The sequence below is a fragment of the Ursus americanus genome, chromosome 3 (genome assembly GCF_024610735.1).
Source record: "Ursus americanus isolate L20-20 chromosome 3, mUrsAme1.1.p, whole genome shotgun sequence".
In the NCBI taxonomy this organism is placed as follows: Eukaryota; Metazoa; Chordata; class Mammalia; order Carnivora; family Ursidae; genus Ursus; species Ursus americanus.
Window position 1 is genome coordinate 9,532,784 of NC_142129.1, and position 25,674 is coordinate 9,558,457.

At 35.5% G+C, this 25,674-nt stretch overlaps 1 protein-coding gene across 1 annotated transcript in view; it reads right to left on the reverse strand.

Annotated features, from left to right (window-relative positions):
• CNTNAP2 (contactin associated protein 2) overlaps positions 1-22,286 on the reverse strand; it is a 1,871,860-nt gene extending 1,849,574 nt beyond the window's left edge. The window contains exon 1 of the mRNA XM_045792416.2: positions 21,722-22,286. Within this exon, the coding sequence (XP_045648372.2) occupies positions 21,722-21,818 (97 nt within the window). The 5' untranslated portion in view covers positions 21,819-22,286. The remainder of the gene's footprint in view (positions 1-21,721) is intronic.
• Positions 22,287-25,674: the final 3,388 nt, after the last annotated feature.

Genomic DNA, 25,674 nt, shown 5'->3' on the forward strand with positions numbered 1-25,674 from the left:
TAAAAATAACTGACAGACCGGATGAAGTATGTGTGTTGATAAAAATGAATGAAAAACTCAAATGCCACTCATAGAATTTTAAAGAAAATTAATTTTAAGTCCAGAAGAATAAGTGTGTCGAGTTTTGTTGCAATAGAAGTTTAATGCACCTTCGAATACAGAAAGACCTACCCTAATCCTTCTGAATGGTTTAGAAGTCTTTTTTAATTTAAAAGACAATAGTCAAAAGAGAATTTCAGTATCAACTCGATGAAATAGCAAACTACGGTGGTCTTAAGCCATTTAGTGCTGAAAAAACAGCTCCACAGACCTGTTCGGTGACTGAAATAATAATCAAATCGTATATTTAATAAATGTGTACAGTCACATTCCTATATACTCAGGATAATTTTACACTGTATTTGGGTTAAGAAGGCATTGGATATGTAAGTCATTCAAAAATGTACTTTTTAAAGTTTTTTTTATTAGTGACTTTGATAAGGTGAGTTTTATTTATAAAGAAATTTGAACTATGTAAGCAACAGATTTCCTCACAATGTTGGCTAAGTAACATGTTATAAGGCCCATCATAAGATACACTATTCTTTAGCCAAACTTAAAATGGAATCCAAGATCTGGGTGTTTAAAGGTTGTACTTCTCACTCCTCTTCCCTAATTTCCTTAACAGGTGTGAACAACACCATCCATACTGTTCAACATCTCCACTCATCTCATGGCCACTTTCATTATTTAATTATTTACAAAGTTAATAGCAGCATCACAAGAGCACTTTTATGAAAACTACATGGTAACAATTAAGCTCTCCATATTAACAAGAAAACAATCCACAGGAAAAATCAAATGACTAAAAAACTTTGAGATGGAAACATGAACGTACCTAATAAATAAAACTGAGGTGGACTGCCAACATTTCTGCATTCCTCAGTTCTTCCATACCATTTCAAAATTCAATGCACAAAATACATTATATTTTTCACAGAGTAAAGAAAGTTGGAAAATATCATTTCACACCTATTTCCTCATAGAACTCCCAGAAGAAAAATGCTAAAATGACAATGTGACATTTGTCATCAATTTATAGCTAAAGTTTTACAGTTTGAAAACTTGAGAATGTTTATTCTCTTAGGATGCTTTTCTTAAATTACGCTACATATCAGGCTTTAGCTTTATACTATGCAAGGAATGTATTTCGTAAAAATAAAATTTCACTGAAAAAAATTTAAGCATAATTTGCAAAAGAAGATTCCCCTCTATTAACATAGTTAACTATGGTGTTTATGAAGAAATTACTAGATAATCTTTTAGCAATCTTTTAAGGAATTATATATTTAGGTATAATGTGGTCTTTCCTCACTTTTTACCCATTACTTTTAAATTTAAATATCATTTAAAATTAATTTAAATTGTAATTATATGTTAAAAAAAGAATCCTTGGTCCTATCTTTTGGCAAACTAAGTTATGGTACACAAAAATTGTCTTTTTTTTTTTTTTTTTTTTTTTTGGTAAAAAACTCTTCCATGAGTGTTTCTGTAAAATTTGAAGCTTTGTTTTAACAAAATCGTATATATTTTTATCTTTCATAGACTCTTAATAATAACTTTAAAATTACTTCAGTTAGTATTTTAGTGGTACAGAGTAAGCAAGAGGCTCACATTCTTCTTCCAAGTACTAAGTATTTCTTTATGTATAGCAGAAGATAAAAAGGATGAATGGAAAAATAAGTTGTGGTACATATACACAATGGAATATTACTCAGCCATCCAAAAGAAGGAAATCTTGCCATTTGCAATGACATGGAAGGAGCTAGAGTATATTATGCTAATGGAAACAGGTCAGTCAGAGAAAGACAAATACCATAAGACTTTACTCATACGTGGAATTTAAGAAATGAAACAGATGGACATTGGGGGAAAAAAGAGGCAAACCATAAAACAGACTCTTAACTAAAGAACTAAAGAGAAAAAACTAAGGGTTGCTGGAGGGAGGTGCGTGGGTGGATGGACTAATTGTGTGATGGGCATTAAAAAAGGCACTGGTGATGAGCACTGGGTATTGTATGTAAGTGACAAATCACTAAGTTATACTCCTGAAACTAACATTGCATTGTATGTTAACTAACTGGAATTTAAATAAAAACTTGAAACAAAGCCAAAAACATTTTAAGAAAAAAAATCCCACTCTGCTCTTGAAGATGAATGAAACATTCCTATCTTTGTGAGGCAGTTAAGTAGGTATTTAAATAATGTATTACCTTTTCCAGAACCATATATTATGAACTGATAGAATGTTTAAAATTATATATTTAGAGCAATTTCATGATTGAAAAATATTCAATTATTTACTAGTTCGTCTTAAAAAAAGAACAAAGTCTCCAGCAAATCAAAATGTAATATTCATATTGCAGACCGTAGAAGTATATTAGTTCTGCTGGTATAAGACTTGATAAAGGATGCTCCGGGTTAATAAAGTTAGGAAATACCTAACACAAATGAATAACTGGGTAATTGGCACAGGTTGCTCGAGCTTGTATCTAATATTTTCCCCATTTCAAGTTTGAAAATTTGTTTTTCCTATCATAATCACTTGTAAGTTCCATGATGAGAAATCACACAGCACAGTACTAAAATGTTGCACCAGCTCATTGTGCTGGGGTCCATAAAAATCCACCAAGAACAGTGAGTCTGCTATTTTGACACATCAAGCAGACCACAGCCACGTAAATTAATGTACACCCAACAGTTGAAATCAAATTGCTGGATATTAAATGAAAGTGCTGGCCTGAAGGATAAACAAGTGTGAGGCTCTCAACTGCCTCCACCTGCTCCCAAGTTTAGGAAATCAGCACACGTGGACATTATTAATGTTCCTCGGGAAGCCCTGTCTGATTAAAAAAAGACAAAACAAAACCAACAACAAAAAACTCCACGAAACCAGACCAATGAACCAACACTCTAACACTATTTCTATGGAATCAAATCCTGTGGGAGAGCACGGCATGAACTTCCTTCCTCAGAACCCGCATCAACAAACCACACCAACATCCCCTAAACACTGACATGCCTAGACTTACAGCACGGATGCCTGTCCTAACATCCCCCTGGTCATCAGTTCCTGACATTCAGAGCCCCGAAGATAATTCAAGGTACAAAATATGTTAATAGTAATGCTTCACGGTCTCCAGTCAGTCAATTTTATAGGAAGGAGGGACCTGACTGTTTTAAGTGGAAAGGCTCACCATATTGGCATAAATGCCGTGTAATGTATGGTAGGAAAACAAGACTATTGGCAGCCATCTATCATGCCTATATAGAAAAGTAATTTCTGGTTGCACGTGTTGTAAAAATCACACTCAATTACTATTAAGAAGGGCACAGAGGACACTGATCAATCTTGCTCACTTTATTAGAACTTTTTCTATTTACTCAGGAACAGAAATATGTTTTTCTACTTCTAAGTTGAAATAAAGAAACAATAAATAATTTTATGCCAGTAAACAAATTGTGTTTTACAAATATGACATCACGCTGTACCACCTGGAGATCAGTAAACAATATTTTTATTATATTGTTAGAACAAAAAAGGAGTGCATGCACACACACACTTTACCAGACATGAGGCCAGATTATTTTGGTATTGGGATTAGGTTTATTTTGGTAGAATCCTACCAGTTACAACAGAGAAAGGCAAGCAGTATTTCTCCCTTCGTGAACAGTCAACGATGATGACTGGCTTTGCATAGCTATTTGGTTATTAGAGCATCATTTAGCGTATCTCTAGAAAGACGTATGTCCTGGAGAGGTTACATTGCTTTCTAGGATTTGATTTTTCTACAATTCATAATAATATTACTAAAAAGTAATATCAATTGCACACTTATTATTGGTAAGGCAATTTGTTAACTACTTTAAATATATAATATTATTTAAACTTCAGAAACACCTTTGAGACTCTATCCCAAAGATCCTGTTAGAGATTTAAAAAAACAAAACAGAGCAAAACAAAAAGACTGAGGTTTGCAAGAGATGCTATTTTGTCCTAAGACTGCAAAGCCTAGGAGACTAGAATGATAGACTTTTAAAACTGTAATTGACTTTAGAGATAATCTAGTTCAATTCTCTAATACTATAAATACAAAACTAAAATTTAGAGAGATTATATAAATTGTTCAAAACTATGCAACTATAGCCCAGTATCTACATCTTTTTGCATGTTTTTCCCCAAACTATATCATAGAGTACATTATCATACCTTCTATTTGCACCCAAAATATTTTTAAGAGTTTGATATAACAATTGCACATTTTTTCAATTTTCCCCATTCAGAGTGTGATTAATTTAAAATAAGCAAGACATCTGTTATGGCATCTCAGTACAGATTCCAAGTTTAAAATCTTCCTACTCAATGTAAGGTCCAAACAACTCTCCACATCAGCATTATGTGAGAGCTTTTTAGAAATGCCATGTCTTAGGTCTCACCCAGATCCACTGGATCAGAGTCTGCCAGATGGCTCATGTACATATTAACAGGTAAGAAGTGTGCTCTATGAAGTTTCTACTTCGTATACACCAAATTCCTCAATACCAGCTCCAGTAATGATCACTATTGACTAGTACTCAATGTCCAACAGACATCCATGTATAACCTCTCCTTGGCCAGTGTTGTTGTTGTTGTTGTTGTTTTAAAGATTTATTTATTTATTTGAGCGTGAGAGAGAGAGAGAGAGCAGGAATGAGCAGGGTGGGGAGAGAGAGGGAGAAGCAGATTCCCCGCTGAGCAGAGAGCCCACCGTGGGGCTCGATCCCAGGACCCTGAGATCCTGACCTGAGCTGAAGGCAGACACTTAACCGACTGAGCCACCCAGGTGCCCCACATTGGCCAAATCATCTGCTAAAGAACATTCTTTTGCACAGACTATAATCTGAGATACAGCTATAGACACTGTATTGGTTTGTAATAGATACATAATCATCTAGCACTTGCAAGCCATAGTTTATTTTATGTCAAACTTGAAAGTGAGCCCTTGATGTATAGTCAACGCCGAAAAGTTAAGCTGCAAATATACTGAAAGTATTAAAAAAACATATATAGCAAGTTCTATATTGCCCTCTGTTTGAAGTCGTATATTACTTAAATTCTGAAATGACCTCATTATAACACTATATTCCTTAAAAACAACAACTGGCATGAAACTCACTGTAATAAGAATACAAGGAATATTTTCATTAGAAATAATCTTACACTCTCTAGCATTTTATAAATGTATACGTTTAATAAAACCTAGCCACTGTCCATACCAAAGTATGTAGCAATCCAACTAACTGAAAACTTAGTAAAATGAGAAAATTTTTGAAGTATAGAACACAGTAATGCCGAAGGTAAAGTACTTAAGGAATATGAGGCATATTACCACTTGTAGCATTAAAAAAAAAACTACAAATATACTGTGACTAATAAATTACAATATTAATGTGATATTGTTGTGTGAAAGTATAATTATACTTAATATTATTTGCTTCCTTTGAAGTCAGAGATAAACAATATACTTTGAAATATAGTTTATTTAGGAAATTGCCTCTTATAAATGCCTGCTGTTTCAATAACACCCATGTACATGTTAAATGATCAAAGTTACTTCTCTTCATAGCAAAATTCTCTAACCTAAATATCACTGAATTATTGTAAATATTAGTATGGACATTTTTTTTTTTAAGATTTTATTTATTTATTCGACAGAGATAGAGACAGCCAGTGAGAGAGGGAACACAAGCAGGGGGAGTGGGAGAGGAAGAAGCAGGCTCACAACAGAGGAGCCTGATGTGGGGCTCGATCCCATAACGCCAGGATCACGCCCTGAGCCGAAGGCAGACGCTTAACCGCTGTGCCACCCAGGCGCCCCAAGTACTGACATTTCTAAATGAGGCTGGAATAATGTTCCATGTAGACAATATTGTCAAGGAACAAATTTTTTTTACGTATTTTTTTGCATTTACATGAAACATATGTTCCTTTTTGATATTAAAATTATTAAAGCAATACAAATTGACTATAATACAATTATAAAAATGAGATAAATTTCTCCAAACACATACCTACAATATAACTATATATTAAAACACAAGTTCATTTAACATTTCCAGCTCTACCTAAACAATTGAAAATTAGACTTTATTGAAAAATATTTTAGAATTACTATTGTTCAATCGTCCTTAATTTCTTTTGGATTTAAGTGTATTTTGTGTCAATGTATTAAATAATAAATTTAATATTCAGAGTGAAAGCAGCATTTACTTTTTTATGCCTAATATCACAAGGTATTGTGAGAAAGAACAAATTTTATATAAACGAGTCATGAATGTTTTTTCTTACTGCTAATTTTTATTATTTGAAGAGATCAGAACCAGTGATTTCTCTCACTAGTATCAGCAAGTTTCCTTCTACCTCACCCTATCTATCTTCCTGTTGGATGGGAGTCGAGAGAAGAGAACACATGAAATAAGAAAATTATGGCATGGTAAACTGTGAGAGGAGATTCTTTAAAAAAAAAAAAAAAGGTTTTCTAAAGTGAAAGACTTTTAGAAAAAGTGAAAGTTTAAGTCCTTCTCCCTTTACTGAAAAGAATATTCAAAATTTCAGGAGGGGAAGAAATAAATGCTTTGCAAATTCACTGACTTACCCTGAGTCTTTAAGTCTTCATGGCCAGGAATTAGGAAATTATGACAATAAATAATACACATACTTTACCAATCACAGACAGGAACTGAGAAATAAAGTCACTTTGACCAACTCAGTCTGGCTGCAAAGCAGGGACCAGTCATGGTCTAATACATGAGTCTGAGGGGTCTTCTGAGCCCCAGAATATAGAACAACAAGAATTCACTAGGAACCATTGAGAGGGCCCTAGAATATGTTTCAGAATATAGTTTTCCAGTGACCAACTTTCTTCATCATTTTTATGATCCTATCATTTACAATTCAAACTTTCATTATTTTTGTAGCAATATGTAACTGCTAATTTTGCGTGGGCCTTCTTTGCATAGAAATCACATAGCTTTTATTATAGGTAAAGTTGCTTATATTAAAATTTACATTATAAATATTTTCAACCTTCTTAGGGATTATAAAACTCTTTAGGACAGAGACCCTGTGTTCAAAGTTTTTATAATCATCAGAGCTTACCACAGTGATCTATTTTTAATAGACACTCAAATATTTTCATTAATAAAATGAAAAAAGTTTATAAACATTTTCAGCTGAACCTCCAACAATCCTGGGCACTGATTTTCGGGGACTTAAAATAATATTCACTGTTTGATTTCCCAGCTTTCCAGTTATTTGGATAGTCAAACTCAAAACTGAAAAAAATTGTCAAATTTCTTTTTATATTTTCCATCATATTTCAGAAAACAAGCTTTATACCATCTGCACATATGGCTGAAAAGTTAAAAGTAAAAATGTTTACACTTTTGGAAATATTCCTCATGCCCACGAGCTCTCTAATTTGCAAATGTTGTGGTTTTCCAGAAACATTTGTGAGGTAATTGAATACCTATTACAATGTAAGAGAGGCTCCACTAAATAAATTATTTTATACTGTTCTAATAACTTTGCCATACTTTTAACATTTACATACTTTTAAAATAAATGATATTAGCATCTTTCTGTATAGAATACAGCATTGTATATACATTGTTACACATTAACCAAAAAATTCTAAGTTAATATAGATTACATATGCATTACTTCCTTCAATTAAGTCTAAATACATTTGAACTATATCGTTAGCTCATTTTTTGACCATTTACATGTGTATTATGTGGAAATTAGATACTATTCCGGTCTTATCTTTGCTAATTGTTCCAAATGTAAATCTCAGCTTCCCAACTACATTATAAAATAAATGTCTGAGACATGAACAGATATTTCTCCAAAGAAGACATCCACATGGCCCAGAGACACATGAAAAGATGCTCAACATCACTTATCATCCAGGAAATGCAAATCAAAAGTACAATGAGCTATCACCTCACACATGTCAGAATGGCTAAACTCAACAACAGAAGAAACAATAAGTGTTAGCAAGGATGTGGAGAAAAAGGAACCCTCTTGCACTGGGAATGCAAACTGGTGCAGCCACTCTAGAGAACAGTATGGAGGTTCCTCAAAAAGTTAAAAATAGAGCTACCCTATGATCCAATAATCACACTACTGGGTATTTACCCAAAGAATATACAACACTAATTTGAAAGGCTATATGCACCCCCATGTTTACTGCAGCTTTATTTACAATAGCCGAATTAAGGAAGCAGCCCAAGTGTCCATCAACAGATGAATGGAAAAAGAAATGCTATGTGTGTACAAACACACACACACAGGAATATTATTCTGCCATAGAAAAGAATGAAATCTTGCAACTTGTGGTACCATGGATGGAGTGACAGAGTATTATGCTAAGCCAAATAGGTCAGCCAGAGAAAGACCAATACCAGATGATTTCACTCTTATGTGGAATTTAAGGAAGAGAACAAATGAACAAAGGAATAAAAATGAGGGAGAGAGACAAACCAAGAAACAGACTCTTAACTGTAGAAAACAAGCTCATGGTTACCAGAGGGGAGGTGAGTGGGTGGAATGGGTAAAAGAAGTGATGGGGATTAAGAGTAAATTTATCATGATGAGCACTGAGTAATGTATAGAACTGCTGAATCACTATATTGTACATCTGAAACTAATATAACACTGTATGTGGGTGTTTTTTTAATTTTTTAAAAAGATTTTATTTATTTGTCAGAGAAAGAGAGAGAGAGCACAAGCTGGGGAAGCAGCAGGCTGAGGGAGAAGCAGGCTCCCCACTGAGCAAGAAGCCCGATGCAGGACTCTGTCCCAGGATCCTGAGATCATGACCTGAGCCAAAGGCAGACGCTTAACTGACTGAGCCACCCAAGCATGCCAACACTGTATGTTAACTATACTGGAATTAAAATTTTAAACTTAAAAAAAAATGTCTGAAGCAATTACAAATGATTTTGTAATATTTATTGACTCTATCTAGTATTATATTCATAGATCTGTACAATAAATATTTAATACATTCAAAAACTACCCCCCCAGATTAAATTAACTAAATTAATTAATTAGCTAAAGTTAGTCTACCATCATGTGGCAGTCATGGCACATTCTGTATTTAATCCTCATGGCAAGCCTTCCATATAGGTACTGTGATTTTATCATATTGCATATTACAAAACTGGTCTCAAAAGCTTAGATAATTTGCCCAAGGTCACTGAGGAACAGAGCCAACAACCACACCCAGTCTTTTTGACACAAAGTCTCTGCTCGTAAGCATTACAAGATATTTGTCCAAAAGAATACGTAGATTCTTTTTAAAAATCATTAATACTTTGGGGCGCCTGGGTGGCGCAGTCGTTAAGCGTCTGCCTTCGGCTCAGGGCGTGATCCCAGCGTTCTGGGATCGAGCCCCACATCAGGCTCCTCCGCTAGGAGCCTGCTTCTTCCTCTCCCACTCCCCCTGCTTGTGTTCCCTCTCTCGCTGGCTGTATCTGTCAAATAAATACATAAAATCTTTAAAAAAATAAAAAAATAAAAATAAAAATCATTAATACTTTAAGCAAATGAATGTCAATACATTTCAGCAGGTAATCGGTATAAAACTAACTTTCAGTAATGACTATAGAACATCAGATTACAGTGGTCTTTATTCAGGAGCTTCTAGGATGGGATGCCCAGTCATAGTAAAGAACTATTTATTTCACATGTTTATGGAGATGGGCTTTGAAACTAGACACATCCTGCCACAGATAATAAATAGACATATGCATAAAACCCTCACATATAGTATTCTGGAACCAAAATAGACTACAACTACTTTTAGTTCATACGATCAAAGACACCTACCTACACAGGAACAAAACAAAGCAAAACAGAAACAAATGAAATTTTCCAAAATCTGTTAAAGACTGTAAAATAGCAATTTTTAGGAAAAACTTAACCCCACCCTACACCCAAATCAATGCTGTGCCTGTGTGCAGCAATTTAGATACTTTTTATTCTAGACAACTTGCTACATAGTAAAGTTCATCCATGGAATGCAAGGTTTCCTCAATGCTTATTTTTAACAAAACTGGTAAAACATAAATTATTCTGTGTTTAAAGACAATAAATACTTATTGTCTATATTTTCAACTGATAAAGATTTATTTTCTATTTGCTGATAAACTATTAAGCAGTGCCATTTGCTCTTCCAAAACTTTCTTTTCACTACATGTTTTAGAAAAGACTTATTCCAAAACCACCTAATACCTCATCAGCAGAGTGAAGTCAAAACTTAGCCAATGTCGGAATTGCAAAGCTGTCACCTTCTGGTTGGAACATTCTTCCCCTTCTCTTTTCTTGGCTACTTCTTTCTTATCCTTTACATTCCAGCTAAAATGTCATAATGGGAAGGACCTTAATCACCCGCTGATAAATTTACTTCTGAACCGACGAAGATGATTTATAATTTTAATTTAAGTTTTAACATGCCTAATAAATAAAAGGGTGAGTTGAGGTAACGTACTAGAGTGAAATAGTACAGTTAAAATAATTTTGAAATAAGAGTTAAGAGACCTTGTGGCGGATGTGGGACTTACAGAAGCACATTATTAAATGGCAGTTTTTTCCTACTAAAATTTTGAAGACTGAATGTGTTATGTGGAAGCATAGAAGGGTATGGTAAATAAAATAATGAGAAATTATTTAAGCTCCAGACCTAGGTCACTGATTTTTCCCAAACATACTGATCTTTAGTACACTTGTGAACAGTCCATCTTTAACAATTTCTTAGGCGACTGTTGTCACAACTGTTGTCAACTTCAGGAAGCCAGAAACCTCTGTCACTTGACATGGTTTGTCTTTGGCACTGGTGCATTTGTCATCTGAAAGTTCAATATGTAGAAACAAACACAGTATGAGATGCTCTAAATACTGTAATTATAGACATATAAATGAACAAACAGCAGATCTGAGAGCCTTTTACAAAAGGCTCTACAGGCGCCAATTTGATAAAAGAACAATGTCATTTTTATTTACAAGATTCTGAAATCTCTTTTTAAAAGTGGATATGTTACTCTAATTTTACCATGTATAATCTAAAAATGTGCAGGAACAACACATTTTAAATTCCAAAATTTATATGTTGGGTGATTACATAATCTTTGTAAAACTAAAATCATTGTGTACAGTAATTATATAACATGAAGCCACGTTTTTCACGATATGAAAGCTAATCAAATTGCAGTAATACTTTCCTAATATACTTTGGGCAAAGAACAGATAATAAATTCAAGAATATGTTGCCTTTCACATTGAGCAAATAGGTGCAAACTACCCTTTAAAATAACTTTAATAGCCCCATTCCTTTTGAATGATAGTCCTCTGAAATAATCATTTTTGTTTTGATTCATACAGACACGTCAGTTTTAAAGCAGTATTCTTATAATATGATGATTCCTACTTAACAGACAAACCTTATTATAACTAATATTCTATTAAAATCATATTACTTCTGATTACTTCTGATTTATAGCTTTTAGCTATAAAAATACAACTAAGATAGATGTACTTTTTGCTACAACCTAGCTATACGTGCAATTTATATACAGATCTTACAGAACTAATCAATTTCAATTCAATTAGATTGTATTTATTTAATGCTGCTCATGTTCAGTCTTTCCTCTTAATGGATGTATTCATCTTTGACATATTAATTAGCCATCTATAAAAACAGTGACTAAATATTAAAATTATATTTAATCATACTATGATATCTGTCTTCAAATATTTTATGGCAGTAGAATATCAGGTAAATATTGAGCTTTTATTACCTTAAAAGCCCAACTACTGCTAATGGCCAGAATTTATGAGGATGTAGATTTTGTGTCAGTAGAACTTGATAAAAGTAAGAACTATATAAAAAAACAAAACCAGTGAGCTTTCAATTTTTTGAGCATCCTTATGCTTTGAGTTTTCTAGCAGAGAGGTAACAGACTAATCTTATATAATAAATTCAATGTAACTAGTACAGTGCCTGGTACAAGAAAAGCTGATTACTGAAGTCTAGTTTCTTTAATACAACCACACCTTTATAGCTGTTAGCCTAAGTATAAAATGTACACTGTGACCATGGGGTAAGAGAAAAGGGAGTAACTTCTGTTATCAATAGGCAAAGCTAGGGGGAGTCACTGTGAAGGATATAAAATTGGGAACAGCCTTCACAGGAATGGTGGGCTTTGAAAAGGCAAGGATCTCATAGGCTGGGGGATCTTTTAAAGTTGAGGTACAGCACGAACAAAGTTTCTAATGTAGGGATGAAGAGAGTTAAAGTATAAACAAAATATAAGTGCCTATTTTTGTACTTCTCAAAGGATATTTTTCTTATATTAAAAATCAAAATGAAATTCACTGACATTCCATACCAACTTTGACAAAATCAACTAATATGCTAAGATTATTATACACTAAATATATATAATTATCAACTTTCTCTGCAACTACCTCTATCATTTATAAGATTTTTTGACATCTTAAGCACTCTATTTCAAGTACCTGTTAGGCACAATAATTATTTTGTTGACATCTGTCTTTGATTTGCATGCAGATTACAGGTATTTCTTTGAAACAACGTGTTTTGAAAAGGGCAGTCAGGCTTGGCTTCTAAGGAGTCTGACCAATGATACGGCTTAAGTGAAGTATAGAAAATGCTGCAAAACAGAGCCATGCAGGAAAAAGGCTGGAGAAATTATAGAGCTTTCACAGCACGGCTTCATTATTTCCCTTGAAACAATCGATTAATATTCATGTATAAATGATGGTGAGTATCTGTGTTTTATCCTTTCAAAATAGATTTCTTGCCTTTCTTCTATTGTTACTAATTTGGGATAATTTCTCATCTACCATCAGATAATTGAAGATGACTTGCCTTATTTGTCATGACTCCTCATCAGTCCAGACAGCAAAAAAAAATTTTTTTTGCTTATTATTTTCCTAGAATTTTACCTGTGATGAGACTAAATCATCAAAGGGAGGTGATGGCATCTCCAATATGCTCCAGAGTTCTGAGGTTTGGACCATAAATGAGCTTCCCCTAAATCAGCATAGATGAAATAGGAAAAGGTGTTCCAGAAGGAGAGAATGGAAGTGAGGAGACATAAGAGAAACATGACTGGGAAGAGCGTGTTGTGCAGAAGGAACTGCCAGGGTTTCCATCTGGTGAGGTCACGGCATGCACATGGTGGGACAGGGGAGATCACATCAAAGGGACAGGCAAGAACCAAGGAAGTGGGCTACCATGACAAGATGTGTGTCATCGATGGTCAACTAGAAGAGAACGATTGGAAGCAAGGAGGCATTCTGGGAGGTTACTAACTTCGTATCTGGAGGAAATGGTAAAAATCTTCACAAGCGCTGTGGTGATGGGAATGAGAGCAGGGAATAGATACAAAAAATATTTAAGTATTAACAATGACAAATATTTTTGAGACAAATATTTTCCCACTGCTGTTAAAAGTCAAAGTGTTCCTCTTTAACAAGACTCTCAAGAAAAGCTTTACGGTTTAGACATTATATGAAATTGATACAAAAACAATGGTTATAGATTACACAGGTATTATCATTTAAACTTAGTAATGGCAATAATATTTATGCTTCTGCATACAGACAGCAAAATTTCCTCAGAACCAGTTTTAAAAAACTTCTATTCATATCTGACAAAGCATTTCAACAAATATTTTACATAGCTTTAAAGAAATATTTTCACCATGTGACTATTAATGTACACTAACGGTACCCAAAAGACAGAATTACGTTGTAAAATCACTTTATTATGACGAGGAAGAACATAAATGACATCGGATGTATTATTATTTAATGTTATTATCATTGAAAGAGAAACATTAGGATAACCAGTTTTTCTTACTATAACTACACAAGCAGTTAATTAACCTTAAAATGTTGCCTAGATGCAAGCTGAAACTCAGTATTTGTCAGAGAACTGGAAATCAATGGCACCGTATTTCTCACTCAGCCTGTGGCGTCATGGTCAAGAGCACAGACTGTAGGGATAGATCATACCGGCCGCCTGGGAAATTGCTTAACTTTTCTGCCTGCCCACTTTTCTTATCTGCCAATTGGAGCCCTGTTCTAAGGACTAAAAGAGTTAATGCATCTAAAGAGTAGAGCCTGACCTCAAGTCAACACTGAACAAACACCACTCATATCAATGGGCAAAAAATTGTTAAAGTATAATAATGTCTATTGATGCCAGGAGTGCTAGAAGAGGAAGCTCATTCATTGGTGGTGAATACATGAGTTATAACAAATTTATGGAGCGCAGTCAGGAAATGTTCATTAAAGATATATAAACTCTTTGATCCCAGTCTCTGACATAGATTCCACACAAACGAATGCAACAGTATATAAATATCTGAATGAAGCTGTTTAGTTTTGCATTCTTAATAGCGGAAGTAATGTAAATACCCAATATGGCACATTGATATCCTTGGACACAGTATTATGCTTGTCAACTGATATAGTAAAATGGTTATTCTTAATCCTGTACTCCAGACAGCCAAAAAAACATAAGACACAATACCAGCACCTGCTTTAAACTAGTCATGAGACACTCACAAGCTTAGGTTAAGGTATCTGAATAAAATTCACGTATACTACAGACGCACATGAGGCTTGATGAAATTTTATTTTTGGAAATTTCATCTCAAAAAATTCTACTGTGAGGCAGGTATAAATTCTCCTAAGTATTCTTTTCATATGAGAACACTGAATATTAATCAAGTGATTTAAGTGAAGAGTGTGTTTTAGCACTAACAAAAGTTAGCTGAAAACTTCTGGTGATGATACATATAGGAGCATAAAATCAAGTTTTATTTAATAGATCAAATCTCATGAGATAGTCACAGTTACCTGGCACATTGTGTTGAGGAAGATATGATTTTATGGCCATATTCGGACTCACTGAGAAAAAAATGCCATGGTAGATTAACATTTGCCTTGATATTTTGCCTCTAGGCACACAGAAAGAAAAAAAAAAGGGACCATATGTTTTTAGATCGGTTGACATTAAAATCATTAACCTAATAGCATATTCATTTAATTACCTGAGAAAAATTGATATTCACACATGATTTTCCAGACATATTAATTTTGGTTCAACCAAAAATGTTTCATATATGTTATATAAATCTATAAATTTTGAGCTAAAATTTATTAGCAATTAAGTAATTTAATGCAGAACAGACCACTTTTAATGTGTAACTGAAAACTTTTAAATAAATGATACTCTTAAAATATGCTTTTTGCCATGTGACATAATTAGGCCGAAATTTTTTCATGTAGCTCTCCTGTTCATATATTTTGCCCAATATCTGAAAAAATATATAAAGTATATGAAGGTAAATTTTTACTTATAAGGTTGCTTAATAATTTGATTCTCATTAAGAGATGGCTACCTAGTAATAGGAGTTAACAGAGCAATGCAATTTAATCAACATATGTTTTATGCAAATTCAACATAACCATTTGAGTCCATATGATTTATAAGTAACAACAAGCACCTTCTACTTTATGAGAATATTCTTAGTGATAAATGTATTATTTCCTTTGGCAAAGCATGGTATTTCACCACATAATAAGCTGTTTTATTAATTCAGCATGTATGTTTACTTTTTCCATGTATTCCTTTGAAAAGATATTATAATTGAATGACATAGCTGACATCGTAATAGTAGTTAGTAGAAAATTAGGAGTCAAGGCAGAATTTTTCTTTTTACATACTTTTTTGACATGACATCTAACACATAGAAGGTAGCAAATCCCTGCTGAATTGAATTAAATTTTATATAACTTGATTCCAGTGTAGACGCAGCACACAACACAGATTTAGGGAACCTAACAGTGTGAAGGTCGCATCTCCACTGCCACTTTCTATAATTCATATTCCCAGACCACTAAGACCACCATTCCAGTGCAAATGAAGCAGGGGATGAATGTATTTGAAAAGGGAAGGAGAACCTTATATATGTTTGGAGATAATTTTTCCTTGTAAAAGTATTCCCAGAAACTAGTTTTACCTCCTTCTTAAACACGAAAACATTAAAGAATATATTTCTATGCATGATCATGAGAATATTTCAAACAAACTTAAATCATAACTAAAATGTAGAATATGGCCCTTAGGAGCTCTTCTGTACTCCTTCAGCACTTTTACTGTATACCAAAAATATGATATCTTCAGCAAGCAAACTCAGAGCCAATGAATACATCTTTATTTCCAGATTTCCTACTATCATGGGAGGTTTTAAAATCTGGAGAGCTATAAAAAAATCAGCTACTTCAAGCTGTTATTATGAAAAGTCTACCCCCAAAATGAATTAAACCTTTTTATCAAAATTTACAATTGAGGAAATTATCAACTTTGTTTTCAAAGTGCAAATGACTCCTTTTTTTTTTTTTAAGAATAACTGACCCAAATGTCTAACTCTTCGTGATTGTGCAGAAGGAACATGGACACAAAGTAGCTACCAACTCAAGGCATGTCAAATTCACCTGATAAATAGGTAAGATTCAGTTGAATGTGTAGCCACTGAAGTCCTTAATAAACAAGATGTGTTTTAAATGGTAATGATATTGACTGTAGGTAAAGAAATGGTATTCCAAATGTCTTTCTAAAATAAATATCACTAATAATAGAAATATGAATGAGTGAATGAACGAATGGGGGCTCTAGGAGTTCATAGTTAAAATAAGTACAACTCTCCAACTTAACATCGAAGGGAAAAATGAGTCTTATTTCATTGCTGGTTTTTAAAACATGCAAAAATATTCTCATGTTCATTTAGTTCAATACCAAATAAGCTTATTACTGGCATTTTAATACCTTTGGGTTTGACAGGGTACAATAAATAGCACTCTCTTTTCTGAGTTCTAGATTAGAATAGGAGTCACAGGTGGAGAGCAAGTATCACCCTTCACACAATAATTGCTGAATAGGGCTTAGCTGTGTGCCAACAATGGGATGCATTAACCTTAACTCTGCAATTAAACAAACTTTCTAGCCACAGGAAGAACCGAAACACTTTAGGCTTTTCATTTATCACACACATTAAGGCAGAGGCATAGCCTACTCTTACACGTCTAGAACCTATACCCTTTGCAGGCAGCTCAGAAGGAAGAAGAGGGGCTCAGCTATGCTAGATCCTTAACCCAAAGTCACCTGGCAGGTAAGTCCCTCCACTTTACACAGAAGGGATGAGTGAACTGCAGAGATAGAGGCTAAAAATGTTACAAGTGGACTTCGCTCCATGTAAAAGGAAACATTAGGAGGGAGAAAGATGGTAGCACCTCAATGTCCCGACATCTTTAGTTGGTCAGAAAAACAACATACAAGTTCTACAGACCCCAGGAGATGGGGGATCCAATATTTGAACTTATCATTCTGTTCAGATTCTCTTTTAAGTTTCTCATTTGGAATGTTCTCTATTTGAAGATCATTTCATCATTATTTGTACATATTAAAATGACCAAAAAACCCACATAATTTCTTCCAATGGCCAAATATTAGATGATTATAAAAATGTCTTATTTTGCTAAGAGCTACTTATCTTAAGATATGTATTTCTCTAGAAATACTGACAACATTCAATTTCAGATACCGATATACATAGAAATATGACTTTTGCTTTATCTCCGTAACATTGTAGTTTTGAGATTTAAATTATGTACTCTGTTCTTTACCTTTGCAAGTAGCAATAAATGACAAAAGAAAGCACTTCTTAAGTCAATGAGATAAAGGAAAATTTTGAAATTACATGTTTTATTTCTTCATTCCATCAACATTAGTCACCACACAAACATGAAGAAGTTTAATACTCTTAAGATAATCATACACTAGATATGATGAGTTAAGAATTTCTGAGCCTAGAATCTCTCCTTATTCTATACATTATTTTCAACAAATATCTTTTAAAATCTTAAAAAGAGTAGCAAGACAGGCAGATGTATATCAAATTCCCTTTATGTTTACATCAGACAAGAAGACTTATTAGTTCACTTTTAAAGACCTATTAAGATTTACTCTGGAAGAATTTATACTTAAGACAAGTGATTTAAAATCTTAAAGAAGTTATAGAACTTGAAATATCCTCCAAATTAGAATAGAAAAAAAATTAGAAATGTGATTTTAAAAATATAATGCACATCAAACAACATAGATGTTACTTATCTCAAACTGATATGTTGTATGTTTATAACTGTATAAAAGTCAATAAAAACCTAAATTGAATTTGGGGATTCCTTTTTTTGGCCAATTTTGCCATATATCAATGTTAATGGAGAAAATTTTGGCAAAAATTCCTGTTCCCTGAATATCAGCACTTAGAATTAAATTATTAAGTAATAATTTACTTAAGTAAATAATGTACTACCTCTAATGTTTTAGAGTATATGAACTGGAGAAGAAATAGATCAATATACTATTGTTTTGATATTGTTGCATTAGTTACTTGAAATAATAGCACATGAAAAAGACCTATCTATAAAATTGTAAGCTGCTTTAACTCCTTGAAAGATACATTAGAAAATACATAAATGTATACATACATTACATGTAATAAATATATAATGTATACACTATATTAAATAATAAAATGTATCTATACCTTATGTAATATGTATTTAAAGGATTTTACCAAATATATATGTGTGTATATTTATATACATTTGTGTTTATATATGCTTTTATATATATAAACATATTTGTTAGAAAGTATCAATTGAAAACATTTCTCAAATGTGACAGTCAGTGAAATTATAGTTTAATGGGTATACAAAATAATACAAAATAATGTAAAGTGAACTTTATCAAAAAGCACTGTTTAAGTCAAAAATTAGTATACTTCAAAAATAAGTTAAATTCATTAAATGCCAGCTCAAACTCCTCATCATTTAGAACTGTACTGTCCGTGACTTTCAAACATGTTCAAATAAAAGCAATTCCCTAAGAGTAAAATCTCCTACTTAAACTTTACGTATGCGTCCTATATGTATGTATTTACAAGAAGGGAGGTTATATGATTCCATCAGCTCAGCAGCAGCTCATCTGCACTCAGGCAATTAGATTCTATTTCTACTTACTCCCAGAAATGAGCTTCTTTAGTTTTAGTCCAGTTGTAAAAAACATACTATTAGCAGTAACACCATTTTTATATACATTTCAATAACAGAGAAAAAGAAATAAGCCAGATGCAAATATATTTTAAAATGGTACTGTTATCAAATGAAAAATATTAACTGCATCTTCTAGAAATATCCAATACCTTAAAAAGTTACCTAGGGACAGAAAGTTTTAGCATAGTCATCATATTTTTTAAAATGAGTACCAAATAAAAACATTACTTTTAGATTTTCATGCTACTTTTTGTCTTGTGATGACCTCTCCTGGTTGAGTTGTTCATTATCTTAGATTCATGTAGTTACCATTTTTTTCTCCTTTTGAGTGTTTTCAGTATTAAGAATATAACTATCATTTTTTTCAGAGTTGAGTATAATATAAACATTTTCATTAAGTATAAAATTATAATTTAATTTTAAAGCACTGAATATGTGAAGCTTATTCTAATCAATAAAGTCTACATCATTCTTATTATTTCATTGATTTCAGGATTCAGGGAAACCGGGTTTTAGTCAGACAATTCAAATTCAAATGAAATAAAAAGTCATCTTAATTAAGCCATTTTACATATTTAATCAATAAAGAATAAGAGCTAATAAATAAATAAATCTTAATCAAACATAAGTATTATCTATCTTAAAAGTAATATTCTCTGCTCTTCCTCATCACCAAATTCTAACTAAGTTGTAAAAACTAAGAATATATTTCTGAAACAACTTTTCTATTCTTAAAATGCATTAACCCAGTGGCTGCATGTATGCCACTCATTCTTGATACACGGCAAATGTTTCAGATGGATCCATTATAATTAGAGTATACAGAAAGATGCAATATAAAACCCAAGAAAAATCCTGGATATGAGGGCCTTTAAACAGTGAATATAATTAATTTAATTTATAATGAATTTAATTTCTAAAAAAAGTGGCAGTTAGTTCTATATGACCAGATCTTGAAACGGAAATTGAAATTTCGTCAGATTACTTTTCTCAGGATATAGTTATATATTTACATAAATATTAATACTGAGCATTGTGCCTTCATAATTTCTGTTTAAATATATAAAATCAACATACATATATTAATAACAAATCACTTTTTGGAGGTTCAATCCGTTTGTGAAAAAGCTATAAAATTTTTCTCAAGTCCATTACAAACTGCCACTTAGTGACTTCCCATCTTGCAAGAAAAGAGAAGCAAATACAAGACTTGGGAAAATACGTCAGAACTGTAATACTGGTTCATCACATGACATTTTTTTGTAGTAGATTCTTTAGCATGACTTATAAAGTCCTTTTTTCAATGGTTATTCTTATTAATATTTACACCTTGGAATAAGAACATTAATATTAACATACGAGTTAAGATGCATCAAAGCATCCCAAGATCTCATAAACAGAGATAGGATTATACATACAATGAATTCTGGAAAACACTAAACTTTTTTTTTTTTTCCTAAATGAAAAACATTTATTTTCAAACTAAAATCTCCATGATTCTTCTTTAATAAGTAACTCATTCTCATCAACAAGTACTATGTGCTTATGAATATTATCCTAAGATTCCCATAGGCAATCTCTCTAGTGTTTAACTCTTTCTGAACCACAGGAGCGATTATGCATTTCCTCTCTAGATGCACACTGTGCACCTCCAAAGCAAATCAGAAGATGGGCTAGAATCTTCTATTTCTTTACACTCTTGCTAACCCCTGGAAAACCTGAGCAACCTTTTCTTTTTAAAAAAGCTTGCTAAAACACAAAGACTTAGACATATTGAACAGCATCGTTTTCCTGAGAACTCTTAAGAAATGTGTTCATTACTACATTACTGAGGGTTTACCCTGCCTGTCCCAAGCCCCAGACTGTATTATATCAAACTGCCAAAGAATTAAAGCAATTTCAGTTACAATACTGCATTCACTGTCTTCCATTTCAAGAAGCAAGTACTAAACGGTCATAAACTTGTTACGGGGTGGCGGGTGAGAGAAGTCCATCGTGCCCAAACTGCTTGAAATGTGCTCCTCTTTCATCCCCAAATCTGTGCTCATTGAAGTTAAAACCATAAATAAAAATAAGAAACTTATTTTTGCCCTAGTCTTCACTTTTCTTTCACTGACCTACCTGAGCCAAATGCCATGAACTCCCTCCACAACAAACACACCGAAGTGTGAGAATAACTCTTAGGAAGCTGTCACCCACACTCATCACTCTAACCAAGCAGTCGCCGACGCATCTCCACGACCAAGAACAACTTTCCAGAAACATCACCCGCCTCAAAAGCCCTCTCCCCCCACCCCCACCCCCACCGGGAGCGCCGGGCTTGGAGTTTCGGTGCTGCAGTGGCTGTAAGTGCGTGACGGCGGAGACACCCGCACACACCAGGGGCCAGAACTGCGAAGGCGCCTCCGAGTTGCCACCCCGGGGTGGCCCCTCAATGCGGCACTGAAACTGCTCCAGCGCGGCGCGCGCTCGCGGGGGGCTACTTACGGGACGTGGCTGGGGCCGTCCAGGCTCTGCAGAGGAGGCTGCTGACAATCCAGAGCGACAGCGCTGCCCCGCAGCCGGCTCGCGGAGCCACCACCATCCTCGACTTGCCGGCTCGCGGGACTCCGAAAGCTCGTTGCCGAGACGCCGCGCGTCTCTCCGTGGGCTTCTCCCGGGGAGGTGGGCTGTCCTCAGCGCGGGAGAGAGCCGGGCCCCTCCCGCTGCGTCCTCTGCTCCCCGCACCCCTGCAGGCTCCAGTTCTGCCGGGCTGGGAGCCGCGGGGGAGGCGCAGCCTTCCTCTTCCCTCCGTGCGGCTCCTGCCTCTCGCTCCGGGAGCCAGTGAAATGCCAGGGGGAAGAAATTCAAACCAAGAAGGAAAGGGAGGGGGAGCAGAGGAGGGGACCTACCCCGCCCTCTCTCTCTCGGGAGGGAAAAGAAAAAAATTCACCACAGGACGTGGAGGCAGATCAGAGGAGCGGGGGATGCAGAAGCGGAGGGAGAGCGCCGGGCACGGCAGTGCTGCCCGTGGCACTGCGGGCGAGCGGTCCCCGCGCCGCCGGGCGGCGTGACTCGGAGGGGCTTCCAGTCTCCTGTCAGCTCACACAGAGAGCTGGTGCGCCGGCAGCACGCAGCCCCGCGGGCGGGCGGGCGCACGCACGGCCTCAGCGCGGCGCAGCGCGGGGCGGCATCTCCGCGGCTCCCGAGCAGCAACAGCGGCAGCAGCGGCCGGAGACAGAGCTGGAGACGCCACCGCCGCCAGCAGCGCCTGCACACCCCGGCGGCGGGCGAGGCGGGGAAGCCCTCCCTCCTCGCCCCCTCCAGTCCCCACCCCGGCTCCTCCTCCTCCTCCTCCACCTCCTCCTTACCGAACCCCTCTGGCTGTCAGAACCCTTCTGCCCTGCCCTCGCTTCGACTGGAAGCCGGAGCCAGAAGGCACCGACGGGCCCGGGTCCATCGGCTGGGGCGGGGGCGGAGCAAGGGGGCGCGCGCCTCTCCCCAGGCGGGAGGCGGTGCTGAAGTTGGGGATTTGCAGTGTAATCTTGGAACCCTGCTCCAACCCCGGCCGTCCCCCACCCAGGTGCAGGAAACCGAGCCCCTGCGCTCGGATGCCTCCTCTTTCCCTTCTCTCCTCCCCTTCAGATAGAGATGGTACAGGCTCTGGGAGCTCCGGCCCCCCGGGAACCACAATCAGGCGTCCGACAGGCAGGTCTTCCGAGTGGTCCTAACACCAAGTGACGGAGCTGAACATCCCGACTGGAGCAGTGGGGACTGCAGACGCCGCTAATGCAGATGTTTTCAATATGTAATTAATTCATACTCGTACATATGCACACGTACACGAAACACACGCTGCTGCCAGGAAAACTACATTCAGGCAAACACGCTCACAAACAGACACAAACACAAAACTGTAATACATAAACAGGCATACGGATAACTACTTCAGGATATCTGATGCATTGCAAGTACTAAGAATTACGAATATCTAGAGAGACCCAGATTTTCTTTTCACATTTAGACAGTTTTGATAATAAATCTCAAGCTCTCTCCACCCCTCAGCCCCTCAGCTCACACCTCTCCATACAGGTTCCTTCCATCCAGTCTACATAAAATACTTGGATTCTCATCTGTCTGCAGAAACAATCCTATCACTGACTTTACTGACACAGTTAAGAATTATTGGTCATCTAACTATCTAACGACGTTTAGGGAGGGCAAAGTAGGAGTAACCATGTCTTCCAGTGTTATGCTGTGAATAAGCATTTGCCTTTCAAGATAAATAAAATTTTTATGGAGACTTGCCTACTCCTGGAATAGAGTCTGAGTTTAATGTTATGGTCAGGTCGTGGAAAGGCCCACTGTAAACAGTCCTGTGTGTTCACAGCATAATTAGCATGGCGGTAAGGGGCCTGATTCAGCATTCTTTATTAGAGATTTGTTTCTTATTGATTTAAAGGAACGTTTTGTGCTAGTAAGAACTGCAGATTGGGTACAATCTGGAAAATGAAGAAACACATGGATGACTAACAGGGGAAACACTGCATACTCGTGCTATAAAATTCACCTCCTATAAAATAATACAATAAATGCATTCTTATGGGTTACAAAATGCCCCTTTTCTATTCGAATTCCCACAGACTGTCAAAAGTCAATGAACACTTGCAAAAACTCTACGGGAGAGAACTGTCATCAACCATTTGTAAGAGCCCAAAGAAACCAGTCATGGGGAAAAAATATTGTGAGATAACACAACTTTTCAGAAGTCAGTTTTTTAATTTTATCTCTTTAAACCATTGCACTAAACTCCACTAGAGTGGTGTGTTAAGTGTTTTAATAAAAGAATAAAACAGAAAACAATTGAAAGTGTTACCATTTCCATATCTCAATAGATGCCTTTCAATGCGTATCTATCTCAAACAGATTGAACTGATTCCATTTCTTAGGGTGCCAAACAAAAAGAGCCAGCACTAAGTGTCTATTTAATTGTTTCATAACAGAAAATTTTATACCGGAGCGCAGTTTTTCCCTCCAAAAAGCATCCTGACCAGTTTGTAATCATTTCTCTTAATGAGTAAAAACAAACAAAACCAAACCGCGTTTTAATGACATATATGTAATCACCCTGCATTGCCATTGTGCTATATAGTAAAGTACTACAGTCTTCCTTCATGCCAGAGTGAGCTCAGAACCTGCCTTCATCTGTTTTCAGTGCACTTTGCCATGTTTGAAAGTAAATGATGTCACGTGCTTCGTAATGCAACTACCTTTGTTTTAAATGTGTAATTAGATACGCACATTGGGATTCACAGTATATTTAAAGAAATAGGACTTTAATAGTTGCAGGGTCAGACATTCCCTAGATTCTATTCTAGATTTTTCCCTATCCAATCCATCATTTTCATCATTACATATTAAAGTTAAACTTCATTTTAAATTCAATTATAACTATTAGTTAAAAGGTAGAAACTACTAAAGCCTGGTCAGCCTTCAAGGTCCAGATGAACTGCTATGCCAATCAATGGACTCACAGTTTCATGAGCTGTCTATTAGATATGGTGAACATGGCCTGTCTTGTTCCAAAGATCCATTATCAATGTGTGCGTTACATTGTATTTACAAATACTGTAATTGAAGATAGGTTATGATGATCTGAAATATGTTTCTTTGGTTTGATATAAGGTGAATCAAAGCTTGAGAATGGTAAAAGTAAGTGGACCAAAAGCACACAAAGAGAAAACAAAAGCATGGTGGGGAAAGAAGATGGGCAAATTACATTATTTTAGAAGTGCAGTAACATAAAATAAAGGATAGATGACATTCCCTGTTTCCTACTGCTCTCATCCTCTTCTTCTTCAACAGAAATTATTGGACTCTTTTTTTTTTAATGTTAAAATGGCCCCATATTTGGGAACCAGTTATTGCTTCATTCATCATTCATTTATATCACAAATATTTGTTGAGTATCTGCCTATTATTGAATTGGGCATTGTGCTACATACCAGGATTTTACCTCTGTGCAAGAGGGATAACACTTTTGACCTCAGAGTTGGTGGCCAATGGTTGAATAAAGAGATCAGAATAAATCTGCATCACTTTGACACTAACGTACGTTCAAATAAATGTTGACTAGGTAGGTAATCATTCTAGTATCTTCATATATTCTTCAAAAATGAATATCATCAAAAACAGAAAAATATGATCACCATCATTATCATTCCAGAGATCTGCAAATAATCTGTTGCATGGCAAATTATCTCAAAAGGCCTCCCCAAATTTTGGAACTGAAATAGCAAAAAGAGTGAAAATATCTTGGTTTTAATGACATTTTGAAGTGACTAACTCTATTGAATGGAGCACTGAGAAAATTCAGGACTTTTCAAGAAGAAAAACATTGAAGTATCTCTGGGTGAGGTCCTTAGAGTGGAATTTCCTTCTGGAAAGCAAGCTGATCAACT